The 21577-nt window shown below is 41.1% G+C and overlaps 3 protein-coding genes across 4 annotated transcripts in view; 1 reads left to right on the forward strand and 2 right to left on the reverse strand.

Annotated features, from left to right (window-relative positions):
- Positions 1 to 595: 595 nt before the first annotated feature.
- On the reverse strand, positions 596 to 11585 carry taf4a (TAF4A RNA polymerase II, TATA box binding protein (TBP)-associated factor). 2 transcript variants are annotated; one of them, XM_072451986.1, is made up of 16 exons: positions 11337 to 11585; positions 10214 to 11023; positions 8744 to 8880; positions 8095 to 8214; positions 7831 to 7908; positions 7627 to 7749; positions 7417 to 7506; positions 7011 to 7211; positions 6793 to 6934; positions 4688 to 4739; positions 4349 to 4518; positions 4140 to 4270; positions 3915 to 4040; positions 3261 to 3317; positions 3063 to 3185; positions 596 to 1987 (listed from the first exon to the last, which is right to left on the reverse strand). In XM_072451986.1, exons 2-16 carry the CDS (start codon positions 10893 to 10895, stop codon positions 1823 to 1825), a joined length of 2397 nt encoding a protein of 798 aa, XP_072308087.1. In that variant the 5' UTR covers positions 10896 to 11023; positions 11337 to 11585; the 3' UTR covers positions 596 to 1822. The 2 variants fall into 2 exon arrangements, with proteins under 2 accessions (XP_072308087.1, XP_072308086.1); XM_072451985.1 differs by having other exon boundaries at positions 11250 to 11344.
- A 2961-nt stretch (positions 11586 to 14546) lies between these two features.
- Positions 14547 to 16997, forward strand: LOC140366173 (protein LSM14 homolog B-B-like). The gene is made up of 8 exons (XM_072452844.1): positions 14547 to 14711; positions 14784 to 14947; positions 15085 to 15211; positions 15365 to 15550; positions 15613 to 15687; positions 15905 to 16045; positions 16585 to 16711; positions 16774 to 16997. Exons 1-8 carry the CDS (start codon positions 14588 to 14590, stop codon positions 16928 to 16930), a joined length of 1101 nt encoding a protein of 366 aa, XP_072308945.1. The 5' UTR covers positions 14547 to 14587; the 3' UTR covers positions 16931 to 16997.
- A 1208-nt stretch (positions 16998 to 18205) lies between these two features.
- The window catches only part of cdh27 (cadherin 27), an 8680-nt gene continuing 5308 nt past the window's right edge, over positions 18206 to 21577 (reverse strand). The window contains exons 10-17 of the mRNA XM_072452299.1: positions 21302 to 21526; positions 20612 to 20827; positions 20168 to 20312; positions 20038 to 20065; positions 19882 to 19968; positions 18913 to 18963; positions 18482 to 18562; positions 18206 to 18411 (exon numbers count right to left, since the gene is read on the reverse strand). Coding sequence (XP_072308400.1) covers positions 18208 to 18411; positions 18482 to 18562; positions 18913 to 18963; positions 19882 to 19968; positions 20038 to 20065; positions 20168 to 20312; positions 20612 to 20827; positions 21302 to 21526 — 1037 coding nt within the window. The 3' untranslated portion in view covers positions 18206 to 18207. The remainder of the gene's footprint in view (positions 18412 to 18481; positions 18563 to 18912; positions 18964 to 19881; positions 19969 to 20037; positions 20066 to 20167; positions 20313 to 20611; positions 20828 to 21301; positions 21527 to 21577) is intronic.

Raw genomic sequence — 21577 nt, forward strand, 5'->3', positions numbered from 1 at the left:
ATGAGAGCCATGATTAGTATTGGCAACCGTGTAAAATAAATGAGTTGCCGTTCTCAGAATAAATTTGCAATAGTCTTAGTAACACTCCTTTCAGCCAAATAATAATCATCCAGCACTTTCAGTGAGTAGTATCCTCTACTTTACAAAGTGTGAATGCGTATGTTATTAATAAAAAATATAAAAAATCTGACTTAATCTTGTGTTTAGCATTATTCTGATCAGACCTGGTACTGAAATCAGAGTTTTCAAACAGTTTATTGCACCAACACAAGATCCCACTTCTAAGTCTATAAATCTAGTTAAAACGTACAGGGCACTTGTGAGGGCTGTTTAGAAACCCGCTCAACAAGTGGAAGATGCAAAATTTCCCATGTGAATGTCACAGGTAGATGCATTCCAATTCATTAGAAATGAGTTATAGGTTTTCTTTGTACACAACATCCCTGATCAAATATTTCAACGCAAGTAAAAGTGTCATTAAAAGGGTGGCTTTCAAAATCCCAGTACGTGGAATCACTACCATTCTTTTCAGTAATAAAATGTTGTTGAAAGACATTACACGCATTCATTTTGTAAGAATAAATAAATAAATACATTTTAAAAAAATCAATATTTATTCAACGCTGTAATAGAGAAAAGGCTATGATTTTTCCCTGTGGGTTAAATTCTCAATTCTATACAATTCTGTGTAAAACTTTCGGTAACATTTACAAATGTACAATAAACTCCCGAGTCAAAAGTTCAAAATTCTAGGAGTTCAGTAGCACACCAAGATAGAAGCACATAAGGATCATCAGCTGTACAAATGATTTAAAAAGTAAAAGTATTTGAGGGTTGCAAGCTAGAAAAATAGAATAGCTTTTAGGTAGATTTTGGTGAAGTGTTAAACAATAAAGGGTAAAATATTTCAACAATAAATTGTGTCAAACTACATTTTGTTACAAACACAACTAACTGCGGCAAAATAATATTAAAAACACATTTTATGCAATCAAATCTGAAAACCCACAACACAAAATAAAATATGTAAACTAGGTTAACATTGGGGAGAGTATTAGAGCAACACTGAGGTTATTAGGAAGATTATTACCAGTTTCAAAGTATTTGTCAAGCAGCCGCGAGAATAGTTGCTTGGAGGTGAAATTCACACCTGTTAAGTTCAAATGAATCAAACTCTTAATATAATCATTAAGAATTGTCAAAGTCAAATTGATGCTGCACCATTCTTACAATGTCTTGTTTGTTTTTCTCTCAGTGTAGGCGTAATACCAGATGAAATAGGGCTGTTACATGTCAATAAATAATTAATCATCAATTTAAGCCCATGTTTAGTAAATAAATACAATAAAACAATCAAGTAAAGTAACTAGAGATGACATAGCAAAGCGCAAGCTCCTGTGTCTTAGTTACAGCAGGTTAATTGCTTAAGGGTGGCTTTATGGCTTCTTCATATTTAGGAAGGCAACTCAGTAGGTTACACAGTCTGGAGCTAATTCAAGAAAATAACATCATTTTAAAATGTTTTTTCATTAAAAGATATCTTGATTTTTTTTAAAATAAGTTTTAAACCTAAATACCAGAAAATAAAATGTTGTTGTTACAGTGCATAATTATATCACTTATTCATACAAAAATTGTCATAAAACATAGACTCAATTTTAGCACTTGGAAACAAGATGCAAATCAGTCTTAAAGAAAAGGGAAGAGTGAGCAGAGAGAGGAGGGTGGTGTGGGTGAGTATGGTCTGCGCTTTCCTCCTTGTCACGGTAAGAGTCACTTTGTGCTCTTCACTTCCCTCTCTGTGTCCCGTCTGACATTAAGTCTATTTGAGAAAGCCCTTGTAGAGGAAATGAGAGTGACTGGTGAATCTCTCATTCTCCAAACAGAAGAGCAGGTCCCTGAGATTGACACGTGTGGTGCGCTGTCGCGTGGGTCTGGAGCCTGACGCTGAGGCCCCTCCAGACACAGACGAGCCTGTTCCAGAGCCCTGCAATGCATTATGGGGAAAAACAGATCATAAGTAAGCACAGGTCTTTTTTAGACTTAATATATGCACTTTCCTGAGCAATAATTGTTGAATATTGAATGCTGTGTTATGCGCATGTGCTAGTGATGCACCGATATGGACCTCTTAGGCCAATACCGATAATCGATATTAGGCCAATATTTTCAATATGTTGTTTGGGTATTTTAAACACATTTTAAAAATATTTTTATCAAAGAAATACAGTTGTATTTTATCCTTATTCTAGAAAATATGTTATCCTTATTCTAGAATTAGTTTGAAAAAGTTTGATAGAGCTATAATTAATTTTGCACTATGTTTAGATATAGGTAGGCTATAATATGATTATTCTTTATTTGAGGAAAAATCAGCCTTCACACTTTTCCACTGTGAATTTCTTGTTTTATTTAGATTTATCTAAAAGTCTCTCTGTCCCTCTCCAGTGTGTCATCCTCGTGTTGCTCCGCCTCCTCCTGTAACAGCCGCAGCAACAGTCTCTCCTCCTCAGACTCTGTGTCGAATCAAGACATTCAGCTTTCTCTCTTCTCCTTCTTAAAACCTCTCACACTAACAAAATTTGGAATAAAGATGTCTAAACTGATCGTTTAGGAGGAAAACTAGTCAAATGTCTGAAAAAAAAAATGCATTTATTGCGGGTTGCAAGTGAATTTGTTGTACATATATTAACACATTTTAAAAGTCTGTAACTTTTGTCATTTCTGGGTCTTGACTCAGAATAAACACTCGTTTAAAGTTTCCAGTTAGAATATAGCCTCTGTCCATGAAGCTGTTGTTTTCTTCCTATTTCTGCAAAGGGACCGGAGTGTAATATCAGTGGACTGATATTGGTGTTTTTGGCCTATACCGATATTACTCAATGGCGTGAATATCAACCGATAGTGATACTGGACCGATTTAATGGGGCCATGAGCAGAACTTACTCTGGCCTACGCAGTTGATCCCGCTTAGGCTTGTTTGGATATTGGTTCCAGTGGAACGAGACCTTGATAGGTGGTGGAAGACGGATCTGGGTTCCCCTAAATGACCCTGGTCTTACCTCAGAGACAGAAGAGGAAGAAGACAAGTCTCCAATCTTCCTCTTCTTCCTGGGGCCGATGGCTGCCAGAGCTGTCAGGTTGGCCTCTCTCTGCCTCATCTGTGCAAGCTCTTGCTGCTGCATCTGAGTTGAAACAAAATTTGAATTACTGTGTACTATAATAGAGAAATATAATTATATATTACAGTGTAATTTTACCTCTTTTGCTTTTTGTTTCAGTCTCAGTTGCTCTGGGTCCTCTTGTCGAGCTCGAGACTACAACGCCAAATATGACGATCAGTGACATACAGGCTACCATAGTGTTGTAGTGCATTCTAAACCTTATGACATATATATGTGGAATACATGGAGCCTTTGCTACTATACATTTTGTATCCATGCAGAATATTCATATAAAGCTAAAATATAAATTGTTATTTCTTTGGCCCGTAGGCTTTATTGGACAGGACAGAGTCGTGTGAAATGGGGATGAGAGAAGGAAGGATTCAGCAAATCGTCAGAGCTGGATTCAAACTCCCAATGGAGCCATTAGTGCTAGTCACTCAGCCACCAAGCGGCACCCAATGGTCAAATTTGATTAACACGTTACCAATGTTATAAATTATTTTTGTTACAGATGTGCTGTCAACCAGCAGATGATCTAAAGTTAAGAAACTAAAAAACTACAACACACTATATCACAATAAGAATACTATAAATCTGGTGATAAGGACCACTGAGAACGGTAATCTGATCCCAAGGGCCCTGAAATTACGTGTTTTGTTTTTTATAAATAATTTACACATTTATATATGTACTAGGTATTCAAAGGATTTATGGGACTTGGATCCTAGAGAAAAGTATTTGTATTACCTTAGCTGCCTTTAGGAGGATCTCTCTCTCCTGTTCCTCCTTCCGTTGCTTTTCCAACTGGTCCAGCTGCTCAAAGAACTTCAGCTGGGCACGAACATCACTGCTCTGCTCAAAGTTATTATCATCCTACCAACAGAGGGCAGTACTATATAATAGGCACAAAAACCTCTATATAAACACCTAATCTGAACAACAGTATTTGAGCCTTTTGCTAAGTCTACTAACCTTAAGGTTTATGTTTTTCTGCTGAGCTACTTGTGTAACTTTTTCCATCAAGGTTTGAAGGTGTTGCTGAGTGGCATGGGACACCAACTTCACCACATCTGTGCCAAAATCTGTCACACCATGTCTCTTTCCTAAATAGAAAAAACACAAAGTACTTAAATTTGGAGAGCAAAGCTCTTCATATTGTGAAAAAGGTCACTTAATCGCACCAATCTCCAACATCCTCCTCTGTAGTAAAGCACAGGAAAGAAACGCCTCATCTTCACAAGAATGTGTCACTGATCCCACCAAACTAGAATTAGTCGCCAGGATGTTAGCACTTTCTTCGGTTAGGTTTACTCCAGCCATAGAGGCCACATCATTGATGTCATCGTCATCTCTGGAAGGAATAGGAACAAAACAGAAATGTATGTGTTAAAGCTTGGACAGGTACAATAAGGTTTATAGATGTTCTTGTTTTACAAGGATATGAAGCTCTGACATGATCTGTATTGGTATTTCTTTGTGGGACCCAGGAAATGTAAAAGGAATATAATAAAAATACTTACTTGAATGTGCCACCAGCCTCTTTCAGCTTGTTTCTTTGAGCCAGAGTCAATGCTGTAGGAGAAAGATGTTTAGAATGCTCCACTACAGCCATCGTCCTTATAACTGATATCTGAGAAATGGTCAGAAAATGTCTTGTCTTTACATCCAACTTGTATATTATTTATTTACCTTTAATGACATTGAATATTTACTCTTGTTAACATAATTTAATATAGACGTTGTTTTTTTTAATTATTATAATTGTTGTAGTCCATGCTGACGTTGTTAACTGACATTGGCAATAAAGCTTTTTCTGATACTGACGTGAGTCAAAAAGTCAGCCTGCTTGAGAGTTGAGAGACATTCACTTCTAGCTTCTTGGGCCAGTAAAGAAAAGTTGAAAAGGTTGAATGCTTCCCGAAGCTCACTAAGAGTATGATGTACACATGCAGTTACTCAAAAGTGCACAATCCAATAGTGCTTCTCTAAATATAAGAACTGCCTCCAAATTAAGTTTCAGTAGGTCTTTAGAATTCCTCTGACTACATGTAAACTATAATGTAATACTGAATGTTTAAACTGTTCTAGGCCTTATATTAGGTTGAGAGTCGCAGCAGTGATATTGGCAGGAAAAATATCAGCGAGAGAAGTAGTATGTAAATACAAATTGAGTATGTATTTTCAGAAGCATTAGCACAGGTTACAGGGTTCACCCAAAAACTCAGACATTGGCACTGGTCCCAGCTCAGACCAGTGCATACTGCTGTTGTGTCCTTGGGCAAGGCACTCACCTTACCCATGTATGAATGTGCTTAAGTAAATGTAGCTGCAGACTGGACACTGGACTTGAAGACTACAGACCTGTGGCGCTGACGTCATGAAGTCATTTGAGCGCTTGGTCCTCCCCCACCTCAAGTCCTTCACCTCCCCCTGCTGGACCCCCTGCAGTTCGCCTACAGAGCCAACAGGTCTGTGGACGACCCCATAAACCTGGCACTCCACTTCATCTTGCAGCATCTGGACTTCCTGGGAACCTACGTCAGGATCCTGGTTGTGGACTTCAGCTCTGCATTCAACACCATCCTCCTGCTCTGCTCCAGGACAAGCTCTCAGCTCAACGTGCAGGACTCCACCTGCAAGTGGATCACTGACTTCTTGATGGATCAGAGGCAGTGCTGCTGGGGAAGAATGTCTCAGACACTCGGACTATCAGCGCAGGAGCTCCACAGGGCTGTGTACTTTCTCCTCTGCTATTCTCCCTGTACACAAACTGCTGCACCTCCAGCCATGACTCTGTAAAACTGATCAAGTTTGTGGACGACACCACCCTGATCTGGCTCATCTTGGACAGGGATGAGTCTGTCTACAGGAGGGAGGTGGACCGGCTGGTGTCCTGGTGCAGCGGTAACAACCTGGAGTTCAACGCCCAGAAGACAGTGGAGATGATTGTGGACTTCAGGAAAGTCACTGCCCCCCAGCCCCCCCTCACCATGACGGACTCCCCCATCATTGAGTTCATCCTCACCTCCATCATCGTGTGGTACGCTGGAGCCACAGCCAGGGACAAACGGAGACTACAGCGCATTGTGCGCTCTGCTGAGAAGGTGATCGGCTGCAGACTTCAATCTCTGCAGGACCTGTACGTCTCCAGGGCTCTGTGACGAGCAGTTCGGATCACAGCCGACCCTTCTCACCCTGGACATGGACTATTTGGGCCACTCCCCTCAGACAGGAGGCCACTCCCCTCAGGCCCCCTGTCACTTTAACCATAATTTAATCACTCACTGCACTGTTCACTTTCTGCACTACATATGTAAATTCAACTGTGGTTGTGTGTACATATTAAGCCTATATATATATTTTTTTTCATTATTATTTTTAATTATTATTTTTTATCTTATTTTTCATCTTATAGCTTATTGTTATTTTTATTCCATAGCAGATTTAAAATGTTTCTTTTTTATTCATTGTTCATTGTTTTGTGTTGCAACAAATCACCACGACGTGTTGTGAATTCTGTTCATTGACAATGGCAATAAACCCTTTCTGATTCTGATAAGTGATGAGTGGATAGTGAGTACAGTGTAAAGCAAAATACAAAAATATTAGTCTCCCAAACTCTCACCTGGTTGCAGCTCTTTTAGATGGACCTGCTGCTGCCCCAGCATTATACGGCTCGGCACATGATTCCTGAACGTTACCATGGAGGCTGTGGGTAGGGTTACTTGGGGTCTCACTATGGTTCTCTGCTGGTGTGTCTGGAGAACCTGCAGCCATTCAAATTAGCATTACGTCCAGTGCTTTCTTTAAATGAGTTCAGTATATGAAGACTGTTTGGTTTACCAGGGAGGGGGACTGCCCAGGTTTAGTGACACTTGGCTGGAGAAGGGGTCTGGTGATTGTAGTGGTGACACGAGGCCCCGGGCTGCTGAGGATCACTGTGGAAGTGGTGGCGGCTGGACCTGAACTGGACTGAGGGAGCTGGCCCTGCTGGATAAAGGCTGTAGAGTCTGGAGTGAGCTGTCTCAAAGCCGGAAGACTCCTCTGCATACAACATAATATAAACAAGCACTAAATCTTAGTATTCTTTCACTGAGTAACTGAACATCCACAAATGATAAACCTCATAATTTTCAGTTAGAAAATGGGTCCACAAATAACTTAGGTCCTTACAGCTGACTTTTACAACTTCTGTGATTGAGTAGTTAAGAATGTTGTAAAGCCAATTTATTGGGAAAACAGGCTGTACCTTCAAGAAAGGCACTAGGTAAGGTTGGGGTGAAGAGTTCAACTCTTTGTACAGTCTGCTGGTGAATTCCTCCGCTTCTAGTCTGCCCTCCTAGGACAACACAACGTATAAAGGTTGCAAGTTAGTTTTTTACAATAATACTGCAACGCGTATGTAAAATATTATAGCATTACTAAATGTATGTAATCCTCTTAGTGAATATGCACTCACCAGTAGGTCCTTTACCAATTGTCTGACACATACTGCTGTCTCAGTCGACTGTTTCCCAGTAGATGCCAATTTTATTAATGTAGACAGGAAGTTCTTACATTTGTTCACATTTTCCATTGTCTCCTGGCATGAGCAAAGAAATAAATACAAATAAAAACTGCATCATAACATCATACACACTCTAGAAGACACTTTGGAACTTACTTTGCTGTATGTGTGTGGAGTTACTGTGGTTCCAGTTGGTCTGGGGGTCATTCCTGGCATTGCAGAACCAACGGCACTCTGCAGGAGAGAGGAGGAACACAAGATCTTTAAAAGCGTGTCAGGGACAGGGAATATCAATCTTATAATTCTGTTATAGATAGCATAACTGGAATTGCAAACCTACATAAATTAAGCAATAATAGCATGATTAAAGAATGGTAGCAATTGAGTCATTAACAAACTGTAGTAGGAGGTCTCTGTTACCTGAAGGATAGGGGGTCTGTGAAGTGTAGTGGTTTTTGGAAGAGTGGTTGTCGCAGGGCCTCCTGGTCGGAGGACAGTGCTGGGGGCCACTGGTCGACTGATAACAGCATTTCCTGGGGTCTATGTACAAATTTAGAACAAAGAAACTTCTTTGTCAATACAAAAACATATTTGTATAATACCTGACTTTACTACTGACCTGACTGCTAATCAAAAACAATACTTCAAACGTCAAAACATTTTTTGCCAGATATAAAATTTAAATAAATACAAAGAGGAAGGTCAGTTTTAGCATTATCTTTTACATCCAATTCTTAATATTCAACATTCAGATTCAATTGTTGTGGTTTTTTATTGAATACAGTTCCCGAAGTAGGTCTGTCATCTAAATATTGGATGGCCCATAGGCTTTATTGGGCAGGACAGTGTAGTGAGAACTGGGGATGAGAGAGAAAGACATTCAGCAAATTGTCAGAGCCATAATGAAAGTCGCGCTGCTGCAGCCAGCTGCACATGGAGCCTGGCATACGAGTTATCTACACGGCCACCGAGTGACACGTAAAGGTCATATCTTAACTTAGGCATAAAGCAGATAAGTGCTGACGATGCCACAGGGGCCAGTTGATCTTTCCCGTAGGCCGTGCGTTACCTGTCCAGGAGTTTGAATGTTTGTTGGAGTGGCTGCCCGCGGTGCCAAGCCTCCCTGAGCCTGAGCCTGCATCTGAGCCAGAGCCTGCTGAGGAATCATCAGCAGCTGTCCACTCTCACTACGCACCAGCACCATCCCTGAAGCAGGTCAAACACAAACTACTGTTCAAATACTTTGTATTATATTATACACAAAGATCATATTTGAAAAACCAATGCAGTGAACTCAAAATTGGGACGTAGGTTCTGTCATAGTAACCGTATTATACCGTATTTTCCAGACTATAAGTTGCATCTTTTTTCATAGTTTTAGCCGGCGTGCGACTTATACTTATATTTATACTTATATACTTGTACTCCGGAGCGACTTATATGTGATATTATTTGTTATTTTCACACATGCAGCCGCATTTCATACTACAGTACAACTTTTATATGTTTTTTTCTTCTCTATTTTTTGGCTTGTTCGAGTTATAATCCGGTGGGATTTATAGGCCGGAAAACACGGTAATACCCATTACCGTACATTGTAATGAATAATTACTAGGATTCCCTTTGGTTGTATACTCAATTAATTTATGTTATTCAACTGAAATATTTATTAGTCAACTGATTATTTTATTAGAATTACAAGAAAGAAGTGAGTGACTGGTCTGGTTTATTCGTTTTTCTTTTTTTACATAGATACTCAGTTTCTTAGAAGATTTGTGTGTGCCAAAGTGTTATTATGTGAACTCCAGAGGGCATGTGACTTGTGAGTGCAGTTTAGGTCAGATCAAAAGAGAAACTTCTAAGTTGTGAGACACTTTTGACACTGTCATGCATCGCCCCCTTGTAGTCTACAAATCATTATTTGGGGCATGTCTTCAGCCAATAAAAATGTGTTGACTACAGCTCTATTATATACTGACACATTGTTCTCTGTTCAAGTAAACAAGACTTTGAAAACTTTTGTTACGTATGCATGTATTAATAATAAGCAATGGCCACTAAACACTGTATAAATAAATCAAACTGTACTGTGGTTTGAAACATCAATTAATTAATTTTCTACACTTTCCGTTGTGACTAGAGCCAATCCCATTTACTTTGTGCCATAGGTTTGAAACATACAAATGTTTAAAAGGTTGTCATCTGGACACTGTTTTATAAATAAAATAGATTTCTGTGAAAACATAACCATAACAAGGTCCGAGCAGTAATATAATATATTTGATTGTAATAAAAGTAAAATACAACATGAAACACACAAGGATGATTCTTCTGTGACTATGGAAAAATTACAATGCATGTTTCCACCAAAACTGAGCCGTATGGAACTATTTCCAACTGAATTGCATGACTGATAATAACAGCATTTAGTAAGATGCAGCTGCAAAAGTAAGTGTAGCATTCATTTTACTTTCATCAATTAATACAAGAAACAATTGATAATTAAAGAGCCTTAATGAACTGTAAAGTGTTTCCCCACCTGCTGGAAGTTGGATGTTATGCACACTGGGCTGTCCTGGAGTTGGCTGGGGCAGCCTTGGTGCTAACATTTGAGGAGTCAGAGCTCGAACTCCACCTGGACTGGCAGAAAGAGAGACAGGGGTCCGGGGACTGACTGCCTGCTGAGGTGGGGACTGTATTATTGTTGCGATGGGCTCCTGCTTGATAACATTGGAGCCTGTGCTGACAGACACAGCACTGGGATCCGGGCTGTTGTTTACAAGAGGAGGATGAAGGCTGATACCTGTTGCAGTGACAGCTGCAGGGCTTCCATTGTTGTTGCCATTGAGAGCTACTATGTGCATAGGTGGTCTAACAAGTGTCACAGTGGCCCCTGCCACCTGGGTCCCAGCGTGGGTTTGAGAGTTTATGGGAGACGTCTGAATGACGCTATTGGAGGTAGGCAGCCCTTTACTCAACAATGGCCCGCTGCTGACAGATGTACTATTGCTGCTGCCGCTCGGTCCAGAGCCACTTGTCCCCTGAAGAGGAACAGCGCTTCCTGAATTGTGAGAATTCATACTTTGGCTTCCATTCAAAGTCTGCACTGACAGTGAGTCCACTTTCCCCTGGGGAGCGGGCAGAGAAGTTACACCGCCGCTGACAAGTGGCGTGCCAGGGTCGTGTCCAGAGGAGTCCGTGCTGCTCTTCGGCGCGTCCATAGTGTAACCATGGGGGCTGGTTATTGACAGCCCCCCTGCACTTTAAGTTGGTTAGAAGGAGTAGAGAAGTGTTGAAAAGGCAAAAGTCCGCCGATAGTTTCTGTCAATTCTGGTACTTGTTGTTCGAACTTAAGAGGAGAGAATGAAGAGGAAAACATCATCAGTAGTAGTTACACAGCGTACCTGCTTTAGCAATCACAAGTCTCAGATGGACATTAGCTCGCATTACCCCTTGTCCCGGAACTATAACTATGTAATAACCGGTTGCCTCGTTAAGAAAGCGCTACTATTGCACAGGAACAACCCTTGTGACTCTACATATTGCAGCTGATGATATGCAACATCTTTATTCACCTCAGAAAGTAAAAAAAGCTTATCCATCGGGCCAGCGCCAACCGCCATCTTCACACTTCTGCGAGCTTGTGAGAGTGAGGTACTTACTGACTGACGTGCGCATGCGCAGAGCTTTCCGCCGCCTCCGCGCAGGCAGCGCCGCGGCCTCTGATTGGTGGAGCCGCGCTGTAAAAGGCGGTACCAATGGCTCCAGCTGTCAGTCCACGGGATGCCTGAGACTGAACAACATCGTGTCGGAGATTAACTTGTGTCGTCAAAGTTCTCGGCTCTGTTCACGAGTTGAGAGGTCATTTCAAGACGATTAGCTCTTAAATTAACACGCGATACGATTTTTAGAGTTAGAACTTAGTTTTCATCAAGCGAATCATCCTAACCGAGCAGTTTAATTGCTGCCTCTGAGCTGAGCAAGATGGCTGCAGTGTTTTGGCCACCAAGTGAAATAGTGGTAAAGAGGCGGCTGAGGGCGCCACACCCTCCGTGAGCAGAGATCCCACTTACTCAGCTGCTCGTGACTGAGTGCACTCGCTCTCACACACTCCACTTATGTACATATGGACCTCCAGAGTATTGTTGGATTGGGTTTGTTTTAACTACATAGTCACATGCTGGGTGAAAAACAGATGAAGCTAACAAATAATAAAACATAATAAAAGTGTTTAAGGATTGCAAGAGTTTACTATAAAATGAATATAACTTCAAGCTTGGTGGGCCACCACGTCATCACATGTAATTTAATTCACAGTTTCAGAAGGAACTTTGTGATGAGGATGACAACTGACAGTCACAAGGCGCCCCCACAGGTTCATGGGGAGCGATTGTGATGATGCTGTATGAGGGATAAGATAATTGGCATATATTACACATAAAATACGACATTTAATTCAATATTATACCAAAAAGTAACATGATTACGTTTTTTAATCTAGTATAATAGGTTGATGACACAATCAGAATCAGAAAAGGTTTATTGCCATTGTCAATGAACAGAATTCACAAACATAGGAACTTATACCATAAATACCATGAACTAAATCAAATTGAAATAAAATAAAAACAATTGTGAAGGATAAAATACGATTGAAAAATATATATATTTGTAAAAATGTAATTTCTAAATAATTAATTTTAAAAATGAATAAGTAATAATAATAAATAAAATCAAAATAAATAGAAAGAAAGAAAGAAATGGCCTACTAAAACGCATTGAAATACTGGTTTTGTTTTCGGTTTATTTTATTTTTTATATATGATGTATCAATGTTACTTAATTCGTTTGTTTGTTTTTAATGTATTGTTTTTGTTTTTTGTTGTCATTTTGTGTGTTTAAGTTTTTGCAACTGTATTGTTATGTTAATTGTTTTGTTGTTGTTTAAAAAAAAAATGGTGTACCATAAAACAATGAGCAATGATAAAACAACCTATATAGGTCAAACAGAGAAACAATTTAAACCCGCTATGGGACAGAAATAAAATAGACTATAAGATAAAAAATAAGAATAAAAATAGGCTTACTATGTACACAAAATTACAGTTGAATTTACATATGTAGTGCAGAAAGTGAACAGTGGGTGATTCAATTATAATTAAAGTGACAGTGTTTACGAAGTGTTCATGAGTCAAATGCAGAGGGAAAGAAACTGTTCTTATGTCCGGAGGTTCTGGACCGTAGCCTCCTGCCTGAGGGGAGTGGCCTCCTGCCTGAGGGGAGTTGCCTCCTGCCTGAGGGGAGTGGCCTCCTGCCTGAGGGGAGTGGCCTCCTGCCTGAGGGGAGTGGCTCAAATAGTCCATGTTCAGGGTGAGAAGGGTCGGCTGTGATCCGACCTGCTCGTCCCAGAGCCCTGGAGACGTACAGGTCCTGCAGAGATGGAAGTCTGCAGCCGATCCCCTTTTCAGCAGAGTGCACAATGCACTGTAGTCTCTGTCCCTGGCTGTGGCTCCAGAGTACCACACGATGATGGAGGAGGTGAGGATGGAGTCAATGATGGCCGTGTAGAACTGCACCATCATCTGCGCTGGCAGCTTGGCTTTCCTCAGCTGCTGCAGGTACATTCTCTGCTGGGCCTTCTTGATGAGGGAGCTGATGGTGGGCTCCAACTTGAGGTCCTGGGAGATGGTGGTGCAGAGGAAGCGGAGGGAGTCCACAGTGGAGATTGGGGATTCTGTGATAGTGAGGGGGGGCTGGGGGGCAGTGACTTTCCTGAAGTACACAATCATCTCCACTGTCTTCTGGGCGTTGAACTCCAGGTTGTTACGGCTGCACCAGGACACCAGCCGGTCCACCTCCCTCCTGTAGACAGACTCATCCCTGTCCAAGATGAGCCAGATCAGGGTGGTGTTGTCCACAAACTTGATCAGTTTTACAGAGTCATGGCTGGAGGTGCAGCAGTTTGTGTACAGGGAGAATAGCAGAGGAGAAAGTACACAGCCCTGTGGAGCTCCTGCGCTGATAGTCCGAGTGTCTGAGACATTCTTCCCCAGCAGCACTGCCTCTGATCCATCAGGAAGTCAGTGATCCACCTGCAGGTGGAGTCCTGCACGTTGAGCTGAGAGCTTGTCCTGGAGCAGAGCAGGAGGATGGTGTTGAATGCAGAGCTGAAGTCCACAACCAGGATCCTGACGTAGGTTCCCAGGAAGTCCAGATGCTGCAAGATGAAGTGGAGTGTCAGGTTTATGGGGTCGTCCACAGACCTGTTGGCTCTGTAGGCGAACTGCAGGGGGTCCAGCAGGGGGAGGTGAAGGACTTGAGGTGGGCGCACTTAAATTGTATGGATGTGGCCGTCTCATCTTCATCTAATCTTCATCCAAGAAGCCAGAGCCGCACTGTCACACACACTCACGCACACTTTGGCTGGCCGAGCATCCACACATTCACTCTGTATCTGTGCATGTGGTTTGTTGTGAAAGCCGTGTAAACGCGTTGTAGTTTGTGCGTTTTAGTTGGAAAGAATATTACAAAGATTTGGATTGAATGCGCACAATCTGTTGCCTGACCAGCCAGTCCCAACACGTTTTGACAGACTACTTTACAAAACCGTGAGGTTGAAGAGAAGGCCAACTATGCCACCATTTTTGTGAGAACTTGTCCAGTAATGCGTGTAAGTGCAAACGTTGTTGAGGATGTGCTATAGCCTGCTGGTTTCTTCTTGTTATTGAAATAAAAGCGCGCGCGCGCTGACGCAGCCTGAGCGCACCTGAGGCTGATTGTCCGCCATAAAGCGCGCACGTGTCCGGTAATTGCAGACTTTGCGGCACATTTCGGAGGATCACACACGGTGCTCTAATTTAGTGTCTGTATTTGTCTGTATCACATAGTTACCACGTCCTCTCTGAGCGAAGCCATGAGTGGCGGAGGAACCCCGTACATTGGCAGCAAAATCAGTTTAATATCCAAAGCACAGATCCGTTATGAGGGCATTTTGTCTTCGGTGGACACGGACAGGTCCACGGTGGCTTTAGCCAAAGGTAAGCTGTGAAGCTGCATTTTGGTCTGTCATTAGACCTTAGGTTTTAATGCCTAAATGTTTTGTCGTGTAGTAAAATCTTACGGAACAGAGGACCGTCACACCGACAGACCAGTTCCACCCAAAGACGAGGTGTATGAATTTATAATCTTCAGAGGAAGTGATATCAAAGACATCACCGTGTCTGAACCCCCCAAACCGCACCATGGACTGCCACGTGATCCTGCCATTATACAGGTAACTTGGAGGTCATGCCTTTTGGCATAATGTGTTGGTCAATCAGGCTTCACGGTGAACCACCTACTGTTTGGTTGATGGGTGTCACTGTTTTAAAAAAAAAAAAATGTAGCCTGAATTAAGTTTTGTGTTCAAAGTCGTCCCTTGGGAACTCTTCTGGGTACCACCCACGCTGGAGCCCTTACAGAGACATGATGCCCTCTTACAACCAGTTTGCTGCTAGCTCCCTACTGAACCAGCAGTACAATGCAGCTCTGGGACTAGGTAACGTCATGTACCATTTATACAATGTAAACGTTCAGATCTCACTTGCAAATGCCTCTCCCACTTTTTGGACCTATAGTATTGATTACGTGACTCTTATTGCGAAAATGTGTACGTTTCCCTGCATTATCCCTTACTGTCTCCTTTCCTGAGGTCTTCATGGCTTCCCAGCCAGAAGAGCACCCATGGTTGAACAGGCTGTGCAGACTGTGCCATTGTCCACTGCAGGTCAGAAGAAGGGGAAGACCCCAGCCCAACCACAGAGCCGACCACCTGTCCGCTCCAGCCAGCGCTCCAACCAGAACACCGCCCAGGCTCAGAAGGAAAATCTGCCATCCAGTAAGTACTTGACCTTTAACCCGTTAAAGGCTACTGTAGATGACCGCGTGTCCCTTCCTCAGATCGGGCTTCATCTCAACCAAATGCATCTAAAATTCAAACCCGAGCAGATGGCCAGAAACGCCGCCAGAAACAAGGTACATCCCCCATATCAATGAGGGAGTTTTTTTTTTAATCTTAAAGCAATAGAAATGCAATTTTTAAATGGTTTAATTGACTGAGTGCAATATTGGCTTTTTGAACTGCCTGAAAGTACACCACAATATTATTCTGTACTTTCTGACATTTCTTTGGGCTTTTTATTATTTTAAAATCACTTGAAACTGACTTTAATTTTACCCCTTTTTTTTTAAGCCAATCGCAGGTCCAGAAACCGAAGTAAAGGGCAACTTTTGGTTAAGAACTCAAAGGCCACCACTTTACAGTTTGAGTCAGACTTTGATTTTGAAACTGCAAATGCTCAGTTTAAGGATGATCTCACTAAAGAGGTTGAAGGTATGTATTCTGCCATCGGCTTTTGATTTTTCTGAATTAACCTTTTATGGAACTGGGCAAAAACCCCTTTTTTTTTTAATTTAAATCCAACAACAAATCCCAGATTGAGAATTTCACACAATCAACTCTGACTGTAAGGAGTTCCAAGATGCAGGAGCAGCATAGGAAAAAGCTTGCTTTCCCCAGTCAGTCCTCACACGAGGAACAGACCGATCACCTGAGTGCAGGACATAATGACCCTTTGCACGCAGGCACACAAGTACATAACTGGATAACTTTATACACTAAACGCATACAATGTGTGAACCTCCTGGCACCCAAAGGCCACCCAGCCTTTGCATAGAGGTCAGTGATGGGTGAGTGTCCCACAACCCACAGTGATGCACAGTATCCCACAATTTCAGATATTTGGCAAATGCATTTATCTATAGGGCATTGCCAAAATCCAACAGAACCATAAAAGTGCCCATTACCAGATGTTTGCGGGCTTTTTTTTTTTTTTCTTTTGGAAGATGGCATTAAATGTTTCTATATTACAGTTGAGAAGGTGGAATCAGGAGAGGCTGAAAACAGTCCAACCATTCAAGAAAAAGAAAGTCTTGGAGATAAATACTATGACAAGACAAAGTGCTTTTTTGACAACATCTCCTCGGATCTCAAGCCCAGGTAAAGTGCACCGAGTTTCATTTATTATTATGTGACGTGTTAAGTCCCATCTGTCTGTGCAGAAGAACCACTTGGGCTGAGGAGAAGAAGCTGAACATGGAGACGTTTGGCGTGCCCGGGCGATTCTTGCGGGGAAGAGGCTTTCGTGGCAGAGGACGCAGAGGCCAGAGCAACACTGAGCAGAGGCCCCTCCCAAAAGTGGGGAGTGGGAGGGTGTAAATTTTGTTTTGTAAATAACTAAATTCTAGTTTTTCTACTTAAGTGCTTTTTTTTTCCATTGAAACGCTAAATTAATATGCCTTTCTTTGCATGTTGTATTGTAAATTTAATGGGAAGATATTGTTTACGACTGCAGCTGTCCTCTAGATGTGGATTAATGGTTTACCTAAAGCATTAACTGGGGCTTTATCCTCAGCCAGCGCGCATGTTTTTGTTTTGTCTACGTGACTCATTTTCTCCTATATTGCTAAAGATGACTGACGGAGCATCTTTATTTCTCATTGTATGAAATGTGGAGTGTTTGATTTAAACATTAACTATTGTAAATTCTGTCTCATGTTGCTAATTAAATTGCCTCAAAAACTAAGTTTTCTGATTTCCAAAATTGCTGTGTAAAATGTTGACTCATTAAATGGTGTAATTTACTTTTGTATTTGTAAAAAAAAAAAACACTAATAGTGAGGATAACAGACTGTGAAAGACAGACAAATACAGGGACAACAATATTTGGAGCGGTGTGGATGTAAATGTGTTTGCATTCTAGTGCAACCATAGATTGTCGTAGAGGTCATTTTCAAAATTGCAATCACTATACACCACTACCCATTATGAATATACCTACATATTTTTTAAATACACAATTTTATACATGTACATCTGTTCTAAAGGAAACAACCTCTCGTCGTTCTTGCCAGTGCGTTTTAGTGTTTCCCTTACTACACTGTGGTGCATTAAAAAAAAAATGAGTGTTAATATTTGCAGGATAATAGTTGTGACAATGATAATGATATAGCAAAAGTGATATGACACGTTGTGTGGCAAGGTGGTGGTTGTGTAGGAGTTTGCTCACAGGCAAAGTTGGTAGATAACTGAAATGTGTGAAGAGTGGGAGGAGGAAGAGAAGGGAATCAGAGTTGTAAAAGGTCAGGTTGAGGGAGGTCTGTTTCATGAGTGATTATAGACGGGAGATGCATATTCCATTGTAATGAAGTCGGTGAGAAGATTTTTCTAGTGGTTAATGTGTATGCTATTGCGGGTTTTCCAGTTCATGAGAATAGTTTTCTTGGCGATGGTTGGAGCTGTGAGGAGTGTTCTGAAGTTTATCGTTTTTAGTCATTATTGTGGGATCCCCTTGCAGGCAGAAAGAGGGGGATAATGGGATGTGGCAGCCCACTATAGTGGATAGTGACTGACTCTTACCAAAAGTGTTTGACAGGTTGCGTGGATATATGTGTCTATACTTTTCTTAGTGCAATGTGTGCAAATATGAGTGTCCATTAACATCTTAAATGCATTTGACAAATAGAAGCCAAGTTGTTGAATTCTGGGCTGAGGTTGTGCAGAACACTGTGGAAAGACTCATTCTCTGGGATGGAAATGTCATCCAGTTCTGAGGGGCTGTCCTCGTCTCCCTCCTCTGAGTAAATGTGAGGTTTGTATTGCAGCAGCTCATCCTCAGTCTCCTGGAGCAAAATTAGCCTCTGTGGACAAAGCGTGGCAATTATACCTGTACCAGGAGTTCATAAGCAACTGCACATAACGGCAACTTACTCTTTCACATAATGTCAAGATTGCTTCATTCCACACTCTTTCTGAGTTTGAGTTGAGTCTAAAATGTGCTTCTCTGGACATCTGCACAAAAAATATATAAATTGTCCTGTTGGTTGATAAGTAATCACAGTAATAGTATTTGTAATCAGTATCAGGAATCTTGACAGTTTAGCTGTTGAAAAGTTTCTTCAGCTACCCTTAGAAGTCCAATGCCTTTGTGAGCCTTTCCCTTTATTCTATTTCCCCAAAACAATACAAAAATACATATAGACCATTCACATGCTGATGCTGATGTATTGAGTCACTGCTTTTTGAGTGTAGCACCAACTTCAATGTTTATGTTAATGCAAAAATGTCATCTCCAGATGAGTGTTCTCATTTTTGACTAGTTCATCATTCGCTCCAGTACAAAATATATAGTATAAGTATACCTGCTGTTTGTAAAGATGTTCTCCAATGGTTTTATCTGAATATGTTATCCACTAGAAGAAACATATATTTACAATGATTCACAGCAATGAATGTCTGTCTAATCTATTTGTCCAGGAGTGTCCAATCATAGAATCAGAGGATGGTCATCTGGACACTGTTTTGAAAATCAAGACGTTTCAACTTCCATCCAAAAGTCATTCTCCATCTGCAGACCTGGACTGAGAACTCATATTTTTATGTTACTCTTTGCATGAATAGCATAAAGATCTGCGTAGCGTTCAGTCACATCTGCAGCTGAATCTTGGCTGGAACTCAGTATATTTTAGTGCCTCTACAGGCCACTGAGCAGTACTGCAGGAAGCTTGGCAGTTCTTCTCCCGCAGCTGCTCAGTCTGTGGCTGTGTTTAGAAGCCTGTTTATGCTCCGCTCTCTAACATGAGCTTTTAGAACCAGAGCTGAAAGCAGCTTCTTTTAGAGGTCTGCACATGCGGTCTGAGGACCATAGAGCCTCAAACCCATGGATCTGAGCTCAAACCACGCTGAGTAAACGTGTTTGAATCAAGGATGTTTGCAGGTTTTGCCTTAACTGCGTGTGCAGTTTCAACAAGTGACTTAAAAACTATCTTTGAGTTTGTGTTTATAGCTAAGGCTCTGTTCACATTTACAATCAGTAGATGGTGGTTAAAAATACCGGCAGTATTTTAAAAACAGAACGCAAATGTGTGTAATGCGTTGATCGATGAGGTGTGACTATTCAATCCATCCAGCATTCAAATGAAATGAGTTAAGCTCAGTGAGATAGGCTGTCGCCCTTCACATGGGAGACGGGTTCAAGTCTTGTTGCCCATCCATAAAAGTGACCGCATGCAACTGGTTTTCAGACCAGGTCCACGTCTTGATTTTCAAAACAGTGTCCAGTTGACTACCCTTGAATTCTTTTCTTCCACAGTAATGAAAGTAAACCTTACCTCGTTGCCATGGTGGTGAAAATGCTGAGAAAAATGTTGTTTACTATATTCGTTATAGTGTGTGTCCATTGTCTTTTGTTCCATATTCTGTTGAGTTAAATCCATAGTTTTGTTTAAATAAACAAAATAAATGACAAGCTTAATATGATTTTGTACCATATTTGTATAAATAAGATCGTGCAGTCTGGGAGCTTCATCAGTGGACCCAGGTAGACAAGGTACCTAAACAAAAAATAATTAATTCACACATGTATTCTAAATATGAACTCTTTGTGTGGACAACTACAGAAATGTGTGAAGCATTTCCTGCACCTTGCAGTCTGTCCCTGGTCCCTCCATGTGTGAAGCCAGTGTTGTTCCCTTTGAATCTGGAAGCTGAATGGCAGTGAATTGTTTCTTACATGTTAAAAACACAGCCAGCATCAGTCCAGCTGCCAGTGAAACAACAGAATATCCAAAAGGTCAAGATCAAGGAAGGGACCGATTTAACACTGACATTTCTGAACTGGACGTTAAGTGTCAGTTAATACACCAATAGCAATAACATCAGTTGCTTTTAATGTTTTTGAGATGCAGTACTGCTTCTGATTTTTGATGATACAATATTTCCCAGCTTGTTCTGTTCAAACCATTGTTCCTCCATCATTATATTTCACCTTGCCCTTCTGGCTATTACTCCACCTATAGTGAAGGGCAGACACACATGGCAAAGATGATGTGGGACGCTTACCAATGAATAACAGAGGTGCTAAAAACATGAAGCCAACCGCCCCAGTGGCAATGCTCTTTTCTCTGCGGAGTCGACAGTTTGGTGAAAGAGAGCAGTCACAAACAATCACACCGAGGCTGTAAATGCCAGACTGTCCCTGCATGTCCGAGACCTTCACACTGACTTTGTGCTGACCCACAAACACTGCAGACTCCTTCACCAGGCCAGCGGTGTAACCTGCACAGAATTTAGAAAACCGTAAATTGGGTCAGTTTCAGTTGCAGCATTGTGCGTGTACAATGTTAATTAATAAATAAATGTTAACATCTCATAATAAATACACATGAAAGTCTATGTATTCTTTAGAATATGTTAAACCTTAAAAGATATACCGGCCAGAAAGGCTTTACTTAAAAAGAAAGTTTGGAATCTTAAAGGAATAGGATGTAAACAATTAGTTTATCTTCAACTGGGATTTATTAAATTGTAAAATTATGTTAAAAAAAACTATGCAGCATATCAAGATTTGATAATTCACAGCAGACCTGCACACAGGATACTTAATACAACATGTCAGACATATTATTTTATGTCTGACATATTGACTGACAATAAGGAGATCGAATTATTAGCCCTATCAGCAATTTTCATTTCATTGATTCACAAATGTTAACACAAAGAAAGAACATGCACCTGAATTAGAGATCTCACCATAAGAGGGGTCGAGTCTCCATTTGTCTTCTACATCTTCAAGCAGCTCAAATGTGAAAGGGCCTCCAAAGGGGTTTGCGTCCAAGTCAAAAGCAGTGATGTTGGTTGTGGTGATATCGTCTGACACACACACGTCCACAATGTCCACCTCCAGCTCGGGCACGTTGTCATTCTGGTCTGCTACATGTATGTTCACTGTAGCAGAACCTGTCATTGGAGGCTCTCCTTAACAAAATATGCAATATATGTGTGTGTTATTTCATAGAATATACATTA

The sequence above is a fragment of the Eucyclogobius newberryi genome, unplaced genomic scaffold (assembly GCF_026437365.1).
Source record: "Eucyclogobius newberryi isolate DKJ021-1_F unplaced genomic scaffold, fEucNew1.0.hap1 SCAF_19, whole genome shotgun sequence".
Classification (NCBI taxonomy): domain Eukaryota; kingdom Metazoa; phylum Chordata; class Actinopteri; order Gobiiformes; family Gobiidae; genus Eucyclogobius; species Eucyclogobius newberryi.